The following is a 20,257-nucleotide window of genomic DNA, read 5'->3' as shown; positions in this document are numbered from 1 at the left end:
GCACCGCTCACCTGTCCCAGCATGGCACCGCTCACCTCTCCTGGCACCGCTCCCCTGTCCCAGCATGGCACCGCTCACCTCTCCTGGCACCGCTCACCTGTCCCAGCATGGCACCGCTCACCTGTCCCACCCTGGCACCGCTCACCTGTCCTGGCACTGCTCCCCTCTCCCACCATGGCATCGCTCCCCTCTCCTGGCACCACTCACCTGTCCCACTGTGTCACTGCTCACCTGTCCCACCATGGCATCGCTCCCCTCTCCTGGCACCACTCACCTGTCCCACTGTGTCACTGCTCACCTGTCTGCCTGTTCCACCCTGGCACCACTCACCTGTCCCACTGGGTCACTGCTCACCTGTCTGCCTGTTCCACCCTGGCACCGCTCACCTCTCCTACCTGGGCACCGCTCACCTGTCCCACCGTGTCAGTGCTCCCCTGTCCCACCCTGGCCCCTCTCCCCTCTCCCCCCCACAGGTAGCTGTGCCCCCCACCCCCGACCCCCTCTCCTCTCCCGGAGGCTGCTGCCTTCACCTTCCCAGGCTGGAAGTTGGTGCATTTCTGAATTTTATTTGCTTTGTCCTTATTTTCCTTCTCTCTTTGCTCCTTTCTGGCGGTGGCGCTTCTCCAATCCGTCTCCTGTGCTCCTGTGCCCCTTCCCCCGGTGGTGCCAGGTGGGCAAAGCCCCTCCTGCCTGCAGGGCCCCCAGAGTGCCACCGGGCCCCTGGCACTGCCCCCCAGACCCCCGGCTGGCACCGATTTGTACCAAAATTCGGCTTTCTTGGTGCAATTCCACCCCTGAAATGTTGGAGCATCCCTCCAACACCCATCCCCGGCACGGCCAGGCCGTGCTGCCCCAAAAAAGAGAAGCAAGAAAGCAGCGGGCATCGCTCAATATATAGGTTTCTTTTTAATATAAAAAAAGTGCCTATTAAAAATTCCTTCCTAAATAACACAAAAAGACCGTTTGAGGGGCAAAGCGGGGGCCGGGGGGGCTCACGGGGGGCCCCTCTGGCCAGGGCAGCACAAGCACTGCACAGGGCAGCTGGGGGGGCGGGGGAAGGAGGGGGTATTTTGACCAAATTTGGGTAGTTTTCCCTTTTTTTTTTTTCCTTTTTTGTGAATTTTGCCTTTTTTATCCATTTCAGGGTGGTTTTCTTCTCTTTGTGTGTGTGTGTGTGTGTGTGTGTGTGTGTGTTTTTTCTCTTTTTTTGCACAACCCACAAAGCTGCACAGAGATTGCCAAACTCTTGAGGAGGGGGGGGACACACAGGGAATTTGTGGGAGGAGAGGACCCCGAAGCCCACCTGGCACCCACACACGCCCCCACACCCTGAGCTCGCCACCACCGCCGCCCCGGGGACCCTGGGAAAGGGACCCCCCTTTACCCCAGCCCCCCCATTCCCCCTCCCCACCAAGAGGGTCTGTGACTGATTTAGTCCTTTTTTTTTTTTTCCTTTTTTTTTTAAAGTTTTTCTTTGTTTTTTGTTTTTTTTTTTTTTTTAACTCCTTTTTTGTTTTTATACAAATTTGGATCTTTGGGTGTGTACTGCCAAAAAAAAAAAAAAAACAACCAAAAAACCCAACAAAAAAAATCAAAAACCCGCCTTCGTTCTTCAGAATAATAATAAAAATAAAACTCAAATCATCATTGAATCATTAAAAAAAAGGCAACGGAAACCCAAGGAACCCATGCGGAAGTTGCACACCACAAAACCACAGCAGATGTACAGAATGCAATATACAAGACACGATTTATAATAAAACATTATATACAATAAATAGGTTATTGTCACTTTTTTCTTTTTTTTCTTTTTTTTTTTGTTGCTCGATCTGTAAATAAATTTTTTCTCAGTGCATACTGGGGGGGGGTTTTGCTCTTTTCTGCTGCATATTCACCTCTTGGATGCTTTAGGCCAGTTCTCCATCATTTTTGGATTCTCCCTCCGGTGCATGATTCTCTCTCTTTTTTTTTTTTTTTGTGATTTTTCAGCTTTTTAATTTTTTTTTTTTTTATCCTTAAACATTTTTTTTAACTTCTTTTCTTCAAAAGTATTTACAATTGCTGGTTTTGTGCAGAAAATGAAAATTAATCAAATAAAAAATAAAACTTAAAGAGTCCCTCTGCTTCTGGCTGGGAGGAGAGAGAGAACGCGGCGCCGGCGCCACGGCCGAGGCGGGGCCGGGGGCGAAGCGGGGGCGGCGGGGCGGGGTCCCCTCCGGAGGCGGCCCCCTCCTCTCCATCTCCATCTCATCTCCATCTCCATCTCCATCTCCATCTCCATCTCCATCTCATCTCCATCTCCATCTCATCTCCATCTCATCTCCATCTCCTCTGCTCTGCTCTGCTCTGGCGGCCGGAACGGGCGGGGGGCGCAGGGCTGGGGGTGCTGGGGCTGGGGGCAGAGGGAGAGAGGAGTGAGGGTCCCACCCTGGGCTGCCCGTGCGCCCCCGGCCACCCAGCACCCGCGGAGCAGGGCTCCGGCCCCCCCAGACCCGGGGGCCGGGGTGCTGCTCCCCAAATCTGGCACCCATACACGCAGAGCTTGGGGTCCTGCTCCCCAAATCTGGCACCCCAACACTCAGGGCTCTGAGGGGGTCCTGTTCACCCCAATGTGGCACCCAGGGGATCTGGGGTCCTGTTCACCCCAGTCTGGCACCCATGTCCCAGAGGATCTGGGTCCTTCCCCTCCAGCCTTGCACTCTGCAGTCCTGCTCGTTCTTGTCCGGCACCCACGTACCCGGGGCTCTCGGGTCCTGCCTGCTCCATCTGGCACCGAACAGGGCTCTGGGGCACCCCACACCCCCTCACCCTGGCACACCCTGGCTCCTGCACCCCACAGCCCAGGCTCCAGCCAGCCCCAGGCACTGCAGCCCACAGGGTCCCCAGTTTGGTGCTTGGTGGGACAGCACCCAAGGGTTCACAGCCCAGCACGGGCCGGGGCGCCCTGAGGGTGGGTGTAGGTGGGTCAGGGAGCCCCCAGGGCACGGAGCAGCCGGCACAGCCTGGCTGGGAGCACAGCTGGCACAGCTGGCACAGCCACTGGCTGGGGAGCACAGCTGGCACTCACCTGGTGACAGTGGCGTCTCCGAGCCCCGCTGGCGACGGTGCCAGAGCCTGGAGGGGTCAGCGCTTCACCACCACCCATCGCTGTCCATCCGGCAGGAGCAGCCCCGGGCGACAGCGGACGGGGAGGGACAAGAAAAGAAAAGAATCCCCAAACAGCCTCCCCGGGGCGGCGAGGGGCCCCAGCCGGGCTGGGGGCAGGGGGCACCCAGCGCTGACCCCCGGATCCCCTCCTGCCCTCCCTGCCCGCGCCCCTGCGCCGGGCCTGCGCTCTGTCCGTCCGTCCGTCCGTCCGATTGTCCTGCTGCGGGGCGGGGGGGGCGGCAGTCCGGGAAGCAGAGCCGGAGCTTGGCAGGCGGAGTGGGTTTGAGTGCGGAGGGGGAAAAACGGGGGGTTTCTCTCTTCATCCATTATTATTAATTTTTTCCTTTTGTTTCACTTATTTTTTATCTTTTTTTTTCTCCTTTTTTTTTTCTTTTTTTCTCCTTTTTTCTTTCTTTTTTTTCTTTTTTTTTTTTTTTTAAGAAAACAAACAAACGGTTCCAATCCCAGTTAAATACAGAACTTGAAAAGTGTTCCAGAAAAAAGTGCTGGCTAAATTACCTCTGAAAGAGAAACACAACATGGAGAGAGAGGGGGACACGATGAGAAGGGCCCTGAGGGTCCCCTGTGTCCCCTCCTGCCACCCTCGCTCCCAGGTTCTCCCCCACCTACCCTGTAACAAAACCTCGTTGTCCCGTTGGCACGTCAGCAGACACTACAATGAGGTGACCGTAAAAGTGTCCTCAGGGTGTTGTTGCTCTACCATGGGTCCCAAAAACCCGCTCTTCTGGCTGGGGGCCATGACGGGGTGCCCTTGGGGTGCAAAACTGGGGTACCTGTAGTTGTCCTGCAGCTGCAACATTGAGTCTCTCGGTACGGGGGAGATGTTCAAGTCATTGATCAAGGGACAAGCGTAGGGTCCTCGGTGGTGGGCCCGGGACATCTCCAAGGGCTCCTTCTCACCCTTGGAGGGGTGGGTGCTGCTCGGGCTGCTCAAGTGGGGGTTCAGACACGGGGGGTCCGTCCTGCCCATGAAGTCTACCAGCATGCCAGCCCCCGCCTTGCCGTCGTAGGAAGGGCTGCGGGTGCTGGCGTTGGGGGAATACCAGTACGGGGGGTTTTTGCAGCTGGGGGAGTCATAGTGCGCTTGAGGCATGGGGAGGTCGCGGCAGGCCAGGTGTGGGGCGTGTGGCAGGGCCCCCCCCTGCATGCTGTGTTTGAGCGAGTCGCAGGCGGGCAGCTTCCGCATGCTGCCTGCCCGCAGGTCCTCCTTGAAGGCCAAGGTCGGGGAGCAGTTGGGCGAGAAGGCTTTCTGCAAACCGGCCTCGAACACAGTCTGCTGGCCGGGGGCTGCCAGCTGGTGCGGGAGGGCAGGGAAGTGCTTGCTCTCCAAATCCGGCTGCCCCAAACCAGGGGAGTCGCTCTGGAACCCCTGGACAAAGGTCCCATCCGAGGGGGTGGAGGGGTTCATGGAGTAGGGGCCGGTGTAGTCACAGGGGTCCCGCTCCCCCACCCCGAAGCCCCGGGACTGGGAGGGCAGGGGGGACATGCTGCTGTCCCCGCTGTAGTAGTCCAAGCCCAGGTCCGTGCTGTCCTGGAACAGGGGGTTCACTGCCTGTGACTTGGTGGGGAACTTGGCTTTGCCCGTCCCCCTCTCCTTCTTGGAGGCACAAGCCCCTCGGGAGCCCCGGGGCTGCCGGGGTCCCGTGTTCCTCTTGGAGGGGTACACGGAGGAAGATGAGGAAGAGGAGGAGAAACTCAGGTGGGAGGTGTCGAACATATCCACTTTCTTCCGTCGGCCTCGACCGGGCTTGGAGTTACTCTGGAAGAGGACGCTCTGGTTCCAGTTGTAGCCAGGGGCGGAGGATGCCTCATTCCAGTCCATCATCAGCTTCTCCAGGCTGGAGAGGCTGGACTGGCCCTCGCTGGAGGACGCCTCGCTGTTGGCGCGCCGGTAACCAGCCGGCTGGTTGAACTGGGTGCTGTCAGAGGAGGACTCCGAGAAGGTCTCAGAGACCGTCTGCTGCTTGGCTTTCTGCGGGGTGTAGTTGGAGATGTCCAGGATGACGTTGGGTTCATTGAGGTGGCACTCGAAGCCCGGGTTGTAGAGCTGGCTGAAGGCTTCTGAGCTCCAGTCCAACCCTCCGTAGCCCTGCCGGAAGGCCCACGGCGCGGAGCTGGGGAACTGCCGGCAGTTTTCAGGCGAGGGCTGGAAGGACGCTGACCCCTTGGGCACCATGTAGCCGCCGGGCGAGACGGTGCTGGCCCGGCTGTCGCAGCGCAGGGGGGTGTGCGCGGCGCTGGAGAACTGCCCCCCCTGCTCGGCACTGTTGAAGAAGGCAGCTTTTCCCAGCGGCAAACTGGGACCAGCTGTCGGTGGCGCGTAGCCGGCACTGTGGGCACTGCTGGGCGAGGACGGGAGGCTGCTGCCGCTGCCATAGGCGAAGCTGCAGTCCTTGCTGTTGGGGCAGTCCTGTGCTGATGGGTACTGCTTTCCTGGCGGGAACACGCTGGCGGGTGCCACGCTCTGCCCGGCGCTGCCGTAGCTGCCGTATGGGGAGTAGCCGGGGGTGCCGCTGGCCGCCGGGTGAGCCGTGGGCGACCGGGACACGGCTGATGGCGGGGCCAGTTTGGGGAAGGACTCGGTGCCCCGGCACTCGGAGGAGCCTTGGGTCACCCCGTAGGCGCTGGAGGCGCGGCCGGGCGGGAACGCTGGCCGGCCCTGCATGGCCGCGTGGAAGGCCTCGGCACCGGGGTTGGCCGCCGGCACTTTGCCGCCGCGGGCCGTGTAGGCAGCCATGCCCCGCTGGCCGGGCAGCGCGGCCGGGGGCGCCGTGTAGGCGGCCGCCGATTTACGGGACTCGGAGCGGGACGCGGAGAGGGCGAAGTCCAGCAGGTCGGAGGAGTCATCGGAGTCCAGCAAGGAGCGGAAGTAGCCGGTGAAGAGGCTGTGCCGCTCCGGACCGGTCTCTGTCTGCGAGGACGGCGCGCTGCCAGCGTAGAAACCGGCACGGCCAGAGGAGCCCGACTCCAACCCCGCGGCGTGGAAGGGTCTCGCCTCGGCCCCTTGGTAGCCACCGTTGCGTCCAGGCTGGCCGCCGGGGTGGCTGTGGTGGGGGGCCCAGGGGCTGCCCTTCTCGCCCCCGCCCCACTCTGCGGCGGGGCCGTCCCCGAAGCTCTGCCCGGAGTTGGGTTCGGGGAACAGGGCCCCGTTCTTGCGCGCCCGTCGCTTCCGCTTGGGCTTGCCCACGGGGTCGGGCTCCAGCCGGCCGCGCTTGCGGGGGTGCACGGGGTCAGCGTGGAGGGCCGTGGGGGCTTTCTTCTTCTTCCCGATGCCCTCAAAGAAATCGCTGAAGGAGCAGCGTGCGGCGCGGGCGGCGTGGCTGCCCCCACGCCCACCGAAGCCCCCCGCCTTGCCGCCGCGCCGGCGGAAACCCTGGACCCGGTGCAGGAAGTGGGAGATGCTCTGGGTGTCGGGGGCTTGGTGGATGGACTCGGGCTCGCTGGGGGTCCAGCAGCGGGGCGGTGAGCAGCGCCCCGAGCACTGGCTCTGTCGGTTCAGGAAGGCCAGCTTGGCCAACACATCCGAGTAGTCGGCTTTGCTGTCGTTGGTGTCGGCGATGTAGGAGGGCTGGGGCGAGGCCAGCTTCTGCTTCCTCCTCCTCCTCTTCTTCACTTCTGGGGTGGGCTCCTTGGGCTTGGCTTGGCCCAGCAGCAGGTTTTTGGGAGGCCGGCCCCGCTTGCGCTTCAGGATAATGGGCATCTCGCCAGGGGGGAACACCACGACCACGTTGCGCCCGTTGTTCTTCATCTTGAGCAGCGGCGTGGGCTCCATGGAGCTGCTGGCTGCCAGCTCCTTCCCCTCCAGGTTCAGGTTGCTGCTGAGCGATGACACCTTGTAGGTGGTCTTGTTCCTTCTCCCCAGGGACACGGGGATCTTGGCCATCTTCACCACCATCTTCCTCACCCCCCGGCACTTGCTCTTCTTCCCTGCCGTGGGGGCTTTGGGCATCTCATTGGGGTCCAGCGTGGTGGGAGGCGGTGGCGGTGGGGGGCTCAGCACCGGGGTGTCAGGCTCCTCGGGCCCGGGGGGCAGCTCGGCGGGCAGGGTGAGGGGGGACAGGACGTGGCTCTCGGGGGTGATGTCCACCCGGCGCCCTCGCCCCGCCCTCCTCCGGCGGCACAGCATCTTTGGCTTATCAGTCCGGCGCAGGGCGTACTTGCGGTGGTCTTCGCCACACCGCCCGGCCCCCCGGCCCCCGCAGGGGCCCCGCTTCACCATGGTGCTCAGGGGACACCCCCCGAGCCGGGGCTGCAGCCCGTGGGGCCGCAGAGGGTCCCCGGTGCCCGGCTGCGCCTCCAGCAGCTCCGAGACGGTGCCCAGTGGCTGTGGCTCCAGCAGAGAGGGCTCAGTGGGCAGCAGCGGGGGCTCCAGCGCTCCGGGCAGTGGCTCCAGGGTCTGCAGCCCCAGAGGCTCCGCCAGTGGCTCCAGTGACTGCAGCTCCAGCGACTCGGACAGAGGCTCCAGCGACTGCAGCTCCAGAGACTCAGAGAGCGGCTCCAGCGACTGCAGCCCCAACGGCTCCAGGTTTTGCAGCTCCAGCGACTCTGGCAGTGGCTCCAGGCTCTGCGAATCAAGCAGCTGGGGCTGTGACTCCAGGGACTGGGAATCCAACAGCCGGGATTGGGAGTCCAGCTCTTGGGCTGGCAGCAACTGGGGCTGCGGCTCCATCGCCTGCGACTCCAGCAGCTGCGTCCCTGGGCAAGCCAGGGAGGCCAGCTCGTTCAGGATGTCCGCCTCGGCCAGTTCCGAGTAATCGCTGGCATCGGGCTGGGAGCAGCCGGCTTCATCCGCCGGAGCTTTGGAGACGTCCCCCACACCCACAGCGTGTCCTGGGGGCTGTGGGGTGCTCCCCCCGCCTCCCTCAGCCTCTCCGTCACGCGCTGGGGGCCGGGGATGCCGCGACGGGTCGGATTTGAGGAGCACCCCCCGCTCCTCGGGGCTGCGGATGCTGTTGGCCAGGGAGGGCGAGGAGAAGAAGCTGTACTGGAGGTCCCGGTCAGCGGGCAGGAGGCGGCTGTCCTCGTGAGCCCCGCCGCCGCCACGGAGGCTGCCACAGTCCAGGTGCACCCCGCTGTTCTTGAGGTCCTCAGAGAGGCGGTTGAGGTCCTTCATGATGTCGATGAGCTGCACCACAGGGTGGAGGTTGATGTGCCCGTTACCGCACTTGCTGCGGAGCAAGGCGAGGATGCCGTCTACGTTGCAGCGGCCCGAGGCCAGCGTCGCGTTGGGGAAGGTTTTGGGCGCCCGGTCGCGGGCAGATGCCTCCTCTGTGCTGCCCCCCAGGATCCGGGGCTCCCCGGCGCAGCCCAGCAGGTCCTCGGCCGCCTTGGTGCCCCCGTGGACGCTCTGGCAGCGGTCGGCCGGGTCGCCGTGCAGCAGCGAGCCTGCCTGGTGCTCCCGGCCGAGCGCGGGGCACGACCCCTCAGGGAAGCTGAGCACACTGCAGGACAGCGCCTTCTCGGCCGGGCAGGCGGGGGGCCGCTGCACCGGGTGTCCCGGCGGGTAGAATTTGGGCTCTCGGACGTAGTCGGGCGAGCCACGCACAACGCTGGTCGTTACCACTGGGCCCGGGGGCTTCACGCGCATCCTGACCTCCTCCTCCCCCGCGTGCCGCTTGGCCGAGCAGTTGCTGACATGGGGGTCAGGGAAGGTGACACCAGGACCTACGGGCGGCAGAGACGGGGACAGTGAGGCTCCACAGGCACTGCCGGCCCAAACCAGCCAGCAGAGCCTCACTCCAACCCCCTGTTCCCAGGGATGAGGCCCCCACATCCATCCCCCAGCTCCCTCCGCCCTGTCAGCAGCCATGACCCGACTGGCACCGCAGGAATGTGACAGCCCTGCTCACAGCTGGGAAAACGGGGCCTTGGGGGAACTGGGTGCCCTCCCCAGCTCAGGAGCAGCGGGCTGGATGCCCTCCCCACACCAGGAACTCCGGCACGCTCCCCCTCCCCGGTGAAGACGGGTGAGGCTCTGGGTTTTCCCACCCCACCCCAGGGGCAGAGTTCGGGTGTCTGAGGGGAGGGCTGGGGCTGGGACTTACCCTCGGCTTTGCTGCTGCTCCTGCTATTGCACTTGAGCTCTCTGCAAAGGAAGGGGTGTGCAGGGTCAGCCCCACACGGGGGGGGCCTCGCTCAAGTGCCCCCCACCCCTGTGCCAGTCCCTGCACGGGACGTACCAGGGGCTGATCCTCCCGAGCTGCCGCGCTCCGGCACCGTGGGGCCGCGGGGCATGGGCAAAGAGGGGGAGGCTGCCTCTCCCCTGGGGGACAGAGGGGCCAGGTTTGCGCCCCCCTCCCGTCCCCAGCAGCCCCTCCGTGGGGCGGGGGTCCTTTGGTGGCGCTGCCACTAGGTGTCCCCGGCGAGCCGCGCTCCGGACACGCGGGGGGGCTTCGCCCGAGGTTCGCTCAGCACCTCCCAGCCCGCATCCCACCCACCCCGAGCACAGCTGCAGCCCCCACCCGCGGGGCCACTGCCCGGGGCCACCCCTCCCCTCGCCGGGACGCCCCTCGGTGGCGCCTGCCTCAGTTTCCCCTCTTGGGAGGGGTCAGCGAGGGTTGTGGTGGGGTGGCTCGGGCACTCACGGGTGGGTGCCGGGCACCACGTGCACAATGCACAGGGGCTGCAGCCCCTCTGTTCACCCCAAAATCCCAAGCCGGGAGGCTGTGCAGAGCCGGGGATCCCTTCTCGCCCTGTATCTCCCGGGCAGGGATGGACAGAACATGGGCAGCAAGATGTGCCGCCAACCCTCGCTTGGTGCCGCACCCCGTTTTCGGGGTGAGGCCCCAGGTACCTGTTGCGGGGGTGTTTGCAGTGCAGGTTCACTCGGAAGCTCCTGCTGTCGCCGTCGCTGCCGGGCTGGCGGGGGCCGGAGCCCTGGGCACGCGGGAACCACTCGGCTGGCGGGCTGGCACCGTTCTCCAGTGCGAGGGGCTGGCAGGCGACCGAGCTCCCATCTGCTCGAGAGAGACCCCGCACATCAGCCCAGCCGCCCCCTCCCCTGGGAGTGCCCCCCTCCCCGGCTGCCCTGGGCGCCCGCGGGGCTGGGCACACCGTGTGCCTCCCGTTGACGCCTCCCCCTCGAAGCCACGGCCCACGGGGGCACCCACGTTGTGCCCTTGGCCCCATCACGGGATGCCCGGGGTGGCGTTTTGGGGCAGGACAACCCTTTCCTCCCCACCGTGTGCATGCCTCGAACCGGGGGCTGCCCATATGAGATACCCACAGCATCTCCCAGCAGGCTGTAGGCACACGCGTGCTCATCCCCATGGATGTGCACATTGCACAGGCGTGTGCAGAAGCTCTGGCCCCCCCCTCTCCTGCAGAGGCACCCCCAGCCGCTGCCCGTGTGGCTCAGGGGTGCACGGTGGAGCCCCCGAGCCCCTCGCGAGCCCCCCGTGCCAGCACGGCCGCCTGTTTCCCTCCCCAGCGCCGCGTGTGAATCCCTGCCGGTTGGCTCCCTCCCCCAGCACACACCCGCAGACACACACACGCAGCCGCTCGGCGTGATCCAGGCTCTTCCCGGTGTCTGGATTAGCGTGACAACTTATCAACAAGGCAGGGAAAGAGAATTCAAACCTGTCAGTCCATCCGCATCCCCCCCTTTTTCCCCGTCTCCCCGCCAGCCTTTGGGCGCAGCGCTGGCACCGCGGAGCTGCGGGCACCTCGGTGTAAAGTTACACCAAGGGCTATGTGGAGCAGGAAAATATGTGCTAGAAAGACCGGTCTCGTCTCTGCTGAGGCTGCTGGTGTGCCCAGGGAGCTGTCGGAGGGGAGGCAGGCAGGAAGGAAACAAACGGGAGGTTTTCCAGAACAGCCGCCGAGAGCTGGTCCTCGCTGCACAGGCTGCGCGGCTCCAGGGGAGGTTTGGGGTGTCGGGGGGTGTCCGGGGGTGTCGGGGGTGTCGCGATGCCACCCCCCAGCCCTGCGCCGCCGTTCCCCGCTGTGTCCGTGGCCCACGGAGCTGCGGCTGCTTCGGCAAACGCTGCGGGACGCCCGTGGGTCCCCACCGGGTGTGGGGGTCTCTGGACACGGCATCGCCCGCGTTCTGCACGGTCCCCGTTGCCCACGGTCACCCCCGGTGTGCAGGGGATGCTGCAGGCTCAGGTCGCAGCCCCGACCCCACAGCACCGGTGTCCGGTTCTGCGCCGGTCCCACGGGGGGACACACACGTGTCCCGCGACACGCGGGGGACACTCCGTGCGCCGGGACCCCGCCCTCGCCCCGTGCAAAGCGCCCCCATAGCGGGGACCACCTGCACCCCCCGAGCATCCACCCACGCACCCAGCGCGGCGTGGAGCGCAGGTGGGAGCGGCGCTGGGGAGGGGGCTCCGGGACGCGCGGGGGGGCGCACCGGGATGTTCGCCGCGCTCACTTTCACCTCCCCGCTCAGCCCCAGGCAGCCGCCACATGTTTCCCATTAGGCTCTCCGGACCTCGCCATTCCTGGCTTCCTCGCCAGGGGTAGGGCCTTTTTCCTTATTTTTTTATTTTCCCCTTTTTAAAAAAAAAAAAAGAAAAATCTTTTAATTTTTTTTTCTCCTCCCGGGTTACAAAACACCAGCCGAGACCACACAAGCGAGGAGGGACGGAGGGAGAAGGAGAGATAGAGATGGGCGCCGCGGGCGGGGGAGAGCCGGCCAGACCGGGTGCTGCGGCGGGGCCGGGGGGGCGAGGATGAAGAGCGGGGGGATGAAGCGGGCGAGATTGCAGTCACCTCCGCTTCCCACCTCCTGACCCCGCAGCCCTGCAAAGATAACAGCCCCCGAAGACTGCTGACTCGCCTCGCAGAAATCCAATATCCTCGCCTGGTGAACTAATCGACTACCTGGGCTCCCACCTCCCCTGCCCGGGCTTAATCCTGCTGCTGCAAAGCTTTAATTAGTTTAACGGTTTCAGGCTTGACGGAGGTTGGCGGCGAGAGGAATCAGAATCATGGAATGGTTTGGGTTGGAAGGGACCTTAAGACTCATCTCCTTCCAGCCTCCTGCCAGGGGCAGGGACACCTTCCACCAGAGCTGCTCCAAGCCGGCAGGATGTCCTCCACCTCCCCCACTCCACCCAGACCGGGCTCCCCTTTGGTGGAAAGGGTGCCGTGGGGTGGCAGCACGAGTGTGCAGGGGGCTGCAGGCGCCCCCAAGCCCCCCTGAGCTCCCCGAGGCTGCTGGCACCCAGCCCCGACCCGCAGCGCTGGCACCGGGCGGGCACGGAGGGGCCGGCTTGGCACCGGCGCGGCGGCGGGGGGATGGAGGATTGGCCCCGCAGGACACGGACGTGGTTTGGTGCCCGGCTCCGAGGCCACCCAGACGTCAGGGTGGGGCCGGAGATGCCACCGGGAGACAGGCAGGCGGCAGGGACACAGCCGCCACACAGATGGGGACACGCTGGCCCGCCGCCTCCCAGCCCGCCGGGCGCCCTCCCCACTGCCCCGCCGGCCCGGGGCTCCTCGGGCACCGCGGGGCGCTGCCACGCTTTGGGGTGGCCCTAAGTGCCCCCACAGGGGCGCGGGGCCCGTCCGGTCCCGCTGTCACCCGCGTCCCGTGGGCACAGCTGGCATTCCCCGCAGGGGCGCGGTGCCCTGCCTGCCCCCCCAGTGGCACGGGGGTGTCCCGCTCGTGTGGCACACGGGGACGCCGCGGCGGCGCCTGTCCCTTGCACACTCACACTCACACACCAGGGTGGCTTTCCCCCCGATCTGCGGGCACCACGGGGGTGCAGCTCCCCTGTGCACGAACCCCCCCACCCCCGGGGCCCCGGGGACCCTGCCCCCTCCGCGCCCCGTCCCTCGCACCCTCCCGGGCCCCTCCCCGGCGCCCCCAACCCCCGCCCCAGCAGTTCCCCCAGCCCGTCCTGCGCCTGCTGACACCAATGGAAAATCCCCTCCAGTGACAGCTTCCTGGCAGGCGCTCGCCGAGGGTTTCCGTGCTCCCCAGCCAGCCCCACTGGCCACCCCCTCCCTGCGCCACGCGGGGGGTCCCTCGGCTTCACCCCCTGCACGCCGACCCCCACACCCCCTCTAATTCAGCATCACGGACCCCAAAGCACGCGGGTCCTGCTCCCTCCTCCTCCTCCCCTCCCTCATCCCTGCCCTCCTCTCAAGTGGGGCACCCATCGGTGCCAGGGGTGTTTGGGGTCCTCTCTGGGCACCACTGGCAGCTCCCAGAGCCCCCACCCACCCTGGGGACCACCCACCCTGGGACTGGGAGCAGGGCAGGAGCTGGGGGTTCGGGAGGGTGGGCACAGATGGGTGCTGGGGCACACAGTGCCTGCAGGCAGCCCTGACCCTCCCTTCAGTTGTCACCCCAGGGCTGGAACCCCACTGTCACATCCCCCCTGCCGTCACCACGTCCTCCCGCTGCCCTGACTCCTCTGCCATGCTCTTAATTAGGAGATGGAGCAGATGGCGCCTGGGTTTCATCTTAGGTAACGGGTCCAGACAAGCTGCTTGGCCGCCAGTTCCCATTGTGGGGCTAGGAGAGGCTTTTTTGGGGTGCTCCCCAAGCAGGGAGCTGCTGAGGGGCCCTGTGCCTCCAATGCACTGCGGGAATGCTGCAGGGACCCCAGTGCCAGAGGGGATTGGCTGGCATGGGGGACAAACATCCCTGGGTTCTGCCCTCTCACATCATCCCAGGGTGTCACATGCCCAGGGCAGGCTCAGACACCCACCCTGGCACTGGGAGGAGGGTCTGGGACCACTGGGCTATGAACAAGGGGTGCCAAAGGTCTTGATACCCTCCCATAACCCAGAGCTGCAGGAAGGTGGCTGGGGAGTTCATTTCCCTGCAATCCCCCTGGCCCTGGCTACAGGGACCCCAGGGACACTCCCATGCTGCTGGGGACAGTGTTGAGCCAGGGACGTGGCCCTTCTCCTGGCTCTGGATGTGCCACTGGGGTCTCCTGGAGCACATCCCCCCGTGGCTGGTGGCATCCCCAGGCCTGGGGCTCCTGGAGCTGTGGCACCCTGGATGGGCTCAGCCCTCAGCACCAGAACGTGGCACGGTGCCCTTGAGGTGGGCAGGGGTGGGGAGGCCTGCTCAGGCTCCTATTCCTGCTGCTGCAAGAAACCATCTCCCCTGCAAGGACCTTCTCCCTCAGGAGAAATGATCTATCCTGAAATGACCGCCTTCCATGCAAGGACCATTTTCCCTGCACGAAACCATCTCCCCTAAAGAGCCACCTCACCTGCAGTGGGCACTGACCATCTCCCCTGCAAGGACCATCTCTCCTGCAATGGCCATTTCCCCATAAGCCATCTGCCCTGCAAGGGCTCTCCCCTGCAAGAACCACTGGCCTTCAAGCACCATCTTCCCCACAAGGACCATCTCCCCTGCAGGGATCATCTCCCCCATGAGAAATTGTCTCTCCTGCAAGGACCATCTCCCTCTAATGACCATTCCCCCTCCAAGGACTGTTACCCCTCAAAGACCATCTCCCTGTAACGCCCATCTCCCCACAATAAACCATCTCCCCACACCAAGCCCCCTCCAGCGGCCATCTCTCCCAGCAATCATCCATCCCACCTGTCAGGAGCCCCTTCCCCTGTGCAAGGACCCCTCATACCACCCCCCAGACGTGGGTACCCCGCTGCCCCCAGGTGCTGGGGGCGCTCAGGTGACCCCCGTGGCATCGCCCAGCGTGGATGCAGCCCCCAACTCCCGTGGTCGTGGAGGGGTCTGACCCCCCTGCCTGGCTCGGGGGGGCTCGGGAGCGGCTGACAGATGGACGGCAGCGATGGTGGCACCTCGGCCGGCTGGAGCCCAGCGCCGCGGTTCAGAGCTAGCAGGGAACGGGCTAAATTTAGCTCTTCCCTCGGTGCCAGCTTTGTTCCCCCGCCCCGTCGAGCCGGCGCGGGAGGCGAGCAGCCCCCGGGCCCCCTGCTCTGCCCTCTCCGTGCCCGCGGGAGGCTACGGGGCACACCAGCACTGGTCGCTCGGGGTGCCAGCTCGGACACAGGGCGCTCCCGGCTGTGCTTGCCCGCGGTCCCCGTGCGCCGGCGGAGCCCGGGGGGCTGTGCCCGGCGCGGGGAGCGCACCCCAGGGCCCCCGCAGCGCGCTGGCAGCCCTGAGGCCGCGCAGATGGCCGCGGCCCCCCTCCCCGGGCTCCCTGTTATAGCCACAGCATGAGTCACAGCCCCGGTGCGTCCCTGCCCAGCGCCGGCCGCGCCGGGTCATGTAACACCCGCGGGCGCGGAGGGGGCTCCGCCGGCTGCCCCCGGCACCCCGGCCTCGGCCCCCCCGGCAGCTCAGAGCCCCCCGACACCCCCTGGAGGCCCCGGGGTCCCGGCGGCGATGCCCGCGCTCCCCGCCGGGGCGCTGCGGGTTAACGCCGAGCGGAGCCGGGATCCTGCGAGGCCAGTAACATTTGGAAGGCGCCAGATGGACGCGTGCCCATGCCGAAAGCTCGCTCGGCACAGCCATGCTCCCCCGGCGTGGGGCTGGGGGGCTGCCCGGGGCAGCACAGGGGCGCCCGCCGGGAGAGGAGGATGCTGACAATGCCCACCGGGCTCCGGGGCCCGCTGGCGCCCACCCACAGCCCACGCCGGGCACCGGAGCCGCCCGACCGCAGCCCCATCCCGCAGGCCGTGGATGGGGTGCCGGGGTCCAGGTGCTGACACCGCGCCGGGGGGACCAGGTGGGGACCGAGGGGGGGTCTGGGTGGGGGGAGAGCAGCCAGTTGCCTCCCTTGGCCAATTTTAGAAACTGGCTAGACAAGAAAAGCAGAATGAGCCGGGCAGGATTAACGGCCGTGCTGGTGTCAGGGTGGGTTTTTTTCTTTTTTTTCTTTTTTTTTTTTTTTTTTTTTGTGGGAGGCACACACGAGTTGAGCGGAAACTCCTGGCTGTGGATCCTGTTTCCTGGGAGATGCGGCCGGCTGGGGCCGAGCTGGGGTGTGGGAGCCACTGGGGACGATGCCAGCAGCGGCGGGATGGGGCAGGGGTGTGGGGAGGCAGGGGCAGCCCCTGCCCCATCACGCCAGCGGCCTGGCACCCCAAAATATGCGGGTATGGAGGTGGTGCACCCTCTACCAGGCCTGAATGTGCACAAGATGGTTGAGAACATGCAGGTGTGTGCACAGGTACGTGCACGGGGGAGGATTTGCACACGCGTGTGCAGACAGGGCTCACACAGGGGCACCCACACACCCCCACAGCACTGTGGGCACCAACGGGCACACAGGTGGGTCACACATGTGCCAAGCACGTACAGGCACACACAGACAGGTCCAGGAACACGCACAGGCACTGGTGAGCGCACTATGGGTGCACACCTGTGTTACAGGTACACAGACAGGTGTGCCAGCACCTGGAGGTGCAGCACCCACCTCTGTGGCACAGGATCACACCTGCTTGGAGGTACAACCCCCCATGGCAGCACACACAAGCTGCAGGGACCCCCAGGCACCCAGAACACCAGGACAGCACTGCACACCCCCATCCCATCCCCTGGTGCTGGCAGTGGAAGCCACTGGGGTTTGACCCCAAAACACAATTCACTCTCCACCCTTGAGAGGCCACGGTGGTTCCCCAAAATCTGGGGGTGTGAAGAAGGGGTGTGCCAGTGCCATGCAGCAGGGACATGGATAGCGACAGGGAAACTGAGGCAGGAGCAGGGTGGGCAGCACCCGGGGTGCTGATGGGAACAGGGAACTGCAGCCAACTATTCCAGAGGTCCTGTAGTGCCCCAGCCCCGGGCTGGGCTCCCACCCAGCTGCCCCCATCTCCGGTTACAGCGCAGCTCAGGCTCCCCGGGGAGGGAGACTGGAGCAGCCAGGTCTCTCTGCACCCACCCACACCACACTGGCACCCCCGACCCAGCCCCCCGGAGCACACACACCCACAGACACACCAATGTTTGCTCTCCCCCCTCGCCGAGGAGCTCTCCATTAAAATTGGAAGAACACAACTTGCCGGCAGAGCCCCGGCACGGATCGTACACAGCCTGTCACTCACACATCACTTTGTAGATGCCCATAAATTGCTTCATTACCTCTTCTAATTGAGGAGAACGCAGCTGCTGTGGGGCGGTGACGGAGCGCCTTCCCTTTGAAGGATGCCTTGCTCGCCAAAGACGGGTCCGGCAGAGCCGCAGAGCCCCACCAACATCCCAGTAATAATAATAATAGTAATAATAACCATAATGACAGTATCCACGCAAAATCCCCTGGAAAAGGGCAGTGGGACTCGCATGGGATGGAGCCTGCTTGAGGGAGGGGGCTGAGGGCCTTGGTGGCCCTGACTGGTGGGGAAACTGAGGCACAGGGAAAGATGCACCATGCACATGGAAAGGGCGGGCACAGAAAGCCCTGCATCGCACTGGGACCCTGAAGGGGAACACGGTGGTGACAACATTTAGGGGAAACCCAAACTCAGGGGGTTGAGCATCTCCCTGCCCTCAGATTTGGGGGGCCAGGAGAATGCACAGCACCACCCAAAACTCCCTGGAGAACTTCCCACCCTGCTCAAGGGCTTCATTCTCCCATCTTGGCCGGCACGGCGCCAGGGGTCCTGCCACCCCCGGGTGCCCTGCTCCCTGCACCCCATCCCCACAGGGGCCCCCCGTCTTTGTCTGGCGGCGGCGGGCGGCTGCGGCTGGGCTCGGTCCCCTTGCAGGATACTGCAGAAGGATTTACTGTATTGCAGCTTGTGCTGGCTGCAGCCCAGCGCACAATAGATTAGCTGTAGCCCAGGGCAGCACGTTGCGGGGGAAGGAAGGTGGGATTCATCCGGCTGCAGATTGCAGGGCATTTGCTGCAGTATCCTGCAGGATCCGGACACTCGCTCCGGACACCCCAGCACCCTGCTCCAGCCTGGCACGGGGACCTCGAGGGGCTCCTGCAGCCCCCTCCTCATCCCCTCCATCAAATTCTACAGCAGGAATGTTTCTCGTGGCCACACGGGCTGGGGGACGCCCTGCTTGTCCCCTGTCCCCATCTGGAGGTCCGGAGGGGCTGCAGTCCCCGATGGCACTCGGGTGCTGCACAGGGGGACACCGGGGCCCCCCTCGCTGGGTGCACAAAGCTGGTGCAGGGAGGGAGCCAGGGACTGCAAGCAGCACTAATTGATCGCGATTAATTCAGCTCCTACCTCCTCGGGTGGCAGGAGAGATGCTGAGACACAAGCGCAGCCCACAGAGCTCCCCAAACAGGCTCTGCTCCCCCCTGCGCCCCCCGTTCCCCCCTGGGGCCCGGTCCCTGCGGGTGCGGGGGTCTCTGGTGGGTGTGCAGCTCCTGCTGCTGCCTCAGAGGTGCTGGGGATGGGTCCTTGGTGTGGACCCACATTCCCGGGGTGCTGTTTGAGGGTGAGGGTCCTGCTAGCACACCACCCTCCCCCCCGAGATGCAGGGATGGCACACAGGGAGATGATACTCAGGCAATGGCACAAGGGAGCAGATGGGCCAGGGGTCACTGATGGCCTGGTGGTGACACCGTGACATCTCCAGCATGTCACCAGCCAGTGGGTGCAAACCAGGGGACGCAGGAGTGCTGCTGCCACCTCCTCCAGGAGCCAGATGCCACCCCACGGGGATACCAGGCACCCTGTGGGCTCCCCGCAGGCGCCGCGGGCGGGGGGACCCCGGTGACCGTCTGGATTTGGAGGGGTTTGGAGCCTGCAGATTCCGGCTCCATAATCCTACGTGGGATGCAGTTTCCACAGCAACAGCGGGTCAGAGGGCAGCGAGGGGAGCCGGCTGCTCCGCTTGGGATTGCAGCGCTGCCGCCGCTGCCGAGCGCCGCCGGGCGAGGTGTCGGGGCTCGGGGTGCCGGGCGCGGGGTGCCGGGCGCGGGGTGCCGGGTGCGGGGTGCGGTGCCCGCCGGACCGCGGTGCCGAGGGCAGGCGGCGGAGAGGGGCCGCGGGGGCGGCCGGGCTGGTGCTGCCGGGGAGGCGGCAGAGGCTCAGTGTGGCGTTGTCAGCAAAGATGTCACTAATTGTCTGCAGGAGCAGCAAACTCTCGTTAACCCTTGGGCAGCCGGCGGCGGGGCCGGGGGCACCCGGGCACCCACGGCCGAGTGTCCCGGGGCCGCCCCAGCTCTGCCGCCGCCCCGCTTGCGCGGCCCTGGCAGGATCGCTGCACCCACCTGGCCCCAGCGTCGCTGCTGGGACACCAGCGTGTCCCCGCTGGCGGCCGCGGGCAGCCCCCTTGTTCCATCGGCTCTGCCTTTGTCCCCATTGCTGTGGCTGCGCCACACGTGGGCAAGCAGGAGCACAGAGGTTGTGCCAGGGCCACTGAGCAGGGTCACCTCCATCCCCGGCCACTGCCACCCCTGGTCACCTCCTCCACCTCCGTCCCTGGCCACCTCCGTCCATCTCTGTTCCCAGCCGTGTCCCCGCAGGCACACCCAGCGAGCTCAGGGCGTGCAGAGGGTGCCCGGCACCCCACCACGGCCCCCTCCCGACTCGCAGCACACTGCACACCTCGCCCCGGCTCCATCCTCACGGGAAAAGGACACGCGGTGACGCTCGGGCACAAGGCAGGAGCACCCACCCTGCCCCGGGAGGCTTGGCCAGGGCTGGCACAGGCGCACGCACCGGGCCAGAGGCAGAAATGGCTTTTCCACCCCAGGCAGCCCCAGGTAGACCTGGAAGCGCTGCCGGGAAGCGCTGACGTGGGCAGGAGCGGGCGGGGGCGGCGGGGGGAGGCCGGGGCCGGGGTCAGCAGAACGCCGCCGGCTCCGCTCGCCCCTGCCCGCCGTTCCGCCGACCTTTTGTTCCCATCCCGCACCTTCCCCAGCGCCTCCTGCTCCCGGGGCTCCTGTCCGGGGGGCCAGGGCAGGGGGCCCCTCCGATCCTGTGGGTTTTGGTGAGCAGGATGTGCCCAGCGAGGCTCAGGGCACAGGGACCCAAATGGTGAAGGGGACGTGGGCACATCCAGCCCCAAGGTGAGGTGGCTGAAGGAGGTTGTGGGGGCTCTGTGTGGGGGATCTGAACCCAAACCTAAAAACCTGACCCCCACCTCCCTGACAGCCCTGGGGGACGAGGGGGAGGAAGGTAGCACGGCTCAGCATCCCAGGGAACCCATCCCAAAGCACAGCCAGCCTGGTGAGCTCAGTGAAGGGGATGGATCCTCCACAGCAGTAGAAAATGTGTACAAAAC

At 65.3% G+C, this 20,257-nt stretch overlaps 1 protein-coding gene across 1 annotated transcript in view; it reads right to left on the bottom strand.

The window, feature by feature from the left end:
* Positions 1 to 1,724: 1,724 nt before the first annotated feature.
* The window catches only part of AHDC1 (AT-hook DNA binding motif containing 1), a 49,670-nt gene continuing 31,137 nt past the window's right edge, over positions 1,725 to 20,257 (bottom strand). The window contains exons 2-6 of the mRNA XM_066564669.1: positions 9,962 to 10,124; positions 9,213 to 9,253; positions 3,778 to 8,832; positions 3,068 to 3,668; positions 1,725 to 2,392 (exon numbers count right to left, since the gene is read on the bottom strand). Coding sequence (XP_066420766.1) covers positions 3,821 to 8,832; positions 9,213 to 9,253; positions 9,962 to 10,124 — 5,216 coding nt within the window. The 3' untranslated portion in view covers positions 1,725 to 2,392; positions 3,068 to 3,668; positions 3,778 to 3,820. The remainder of the gene's footprint in view (positions 2,393 to 3,067; positions 3,669 to 3,777; positions 8,833 to 9,212; positions 9,254 to 9,961; positions 10,125 to 20,257) is intronic.

The sequence above is a fragment of the Molothrus aeneus genome, chromosome 23 (assembly GCF_037042795.1).
Source record: "Molothrus aeneus isolate 106 chromosome 23, BPBGC_Maene_1.0, whole genome shotgun sequence".
Taxonomy (NCBI): domain Eukaryota; kingdom Metazoa; phylum Chordata; class Aves; order Passeriformes; family Icteridae; genus Molothrus; species Molothrus aeneus.
The sequence above is the reverse complement of the archived record's forward strand: the minus strand, read 5'-3'. Positions and strand labels throughout refer to the sequence as shown.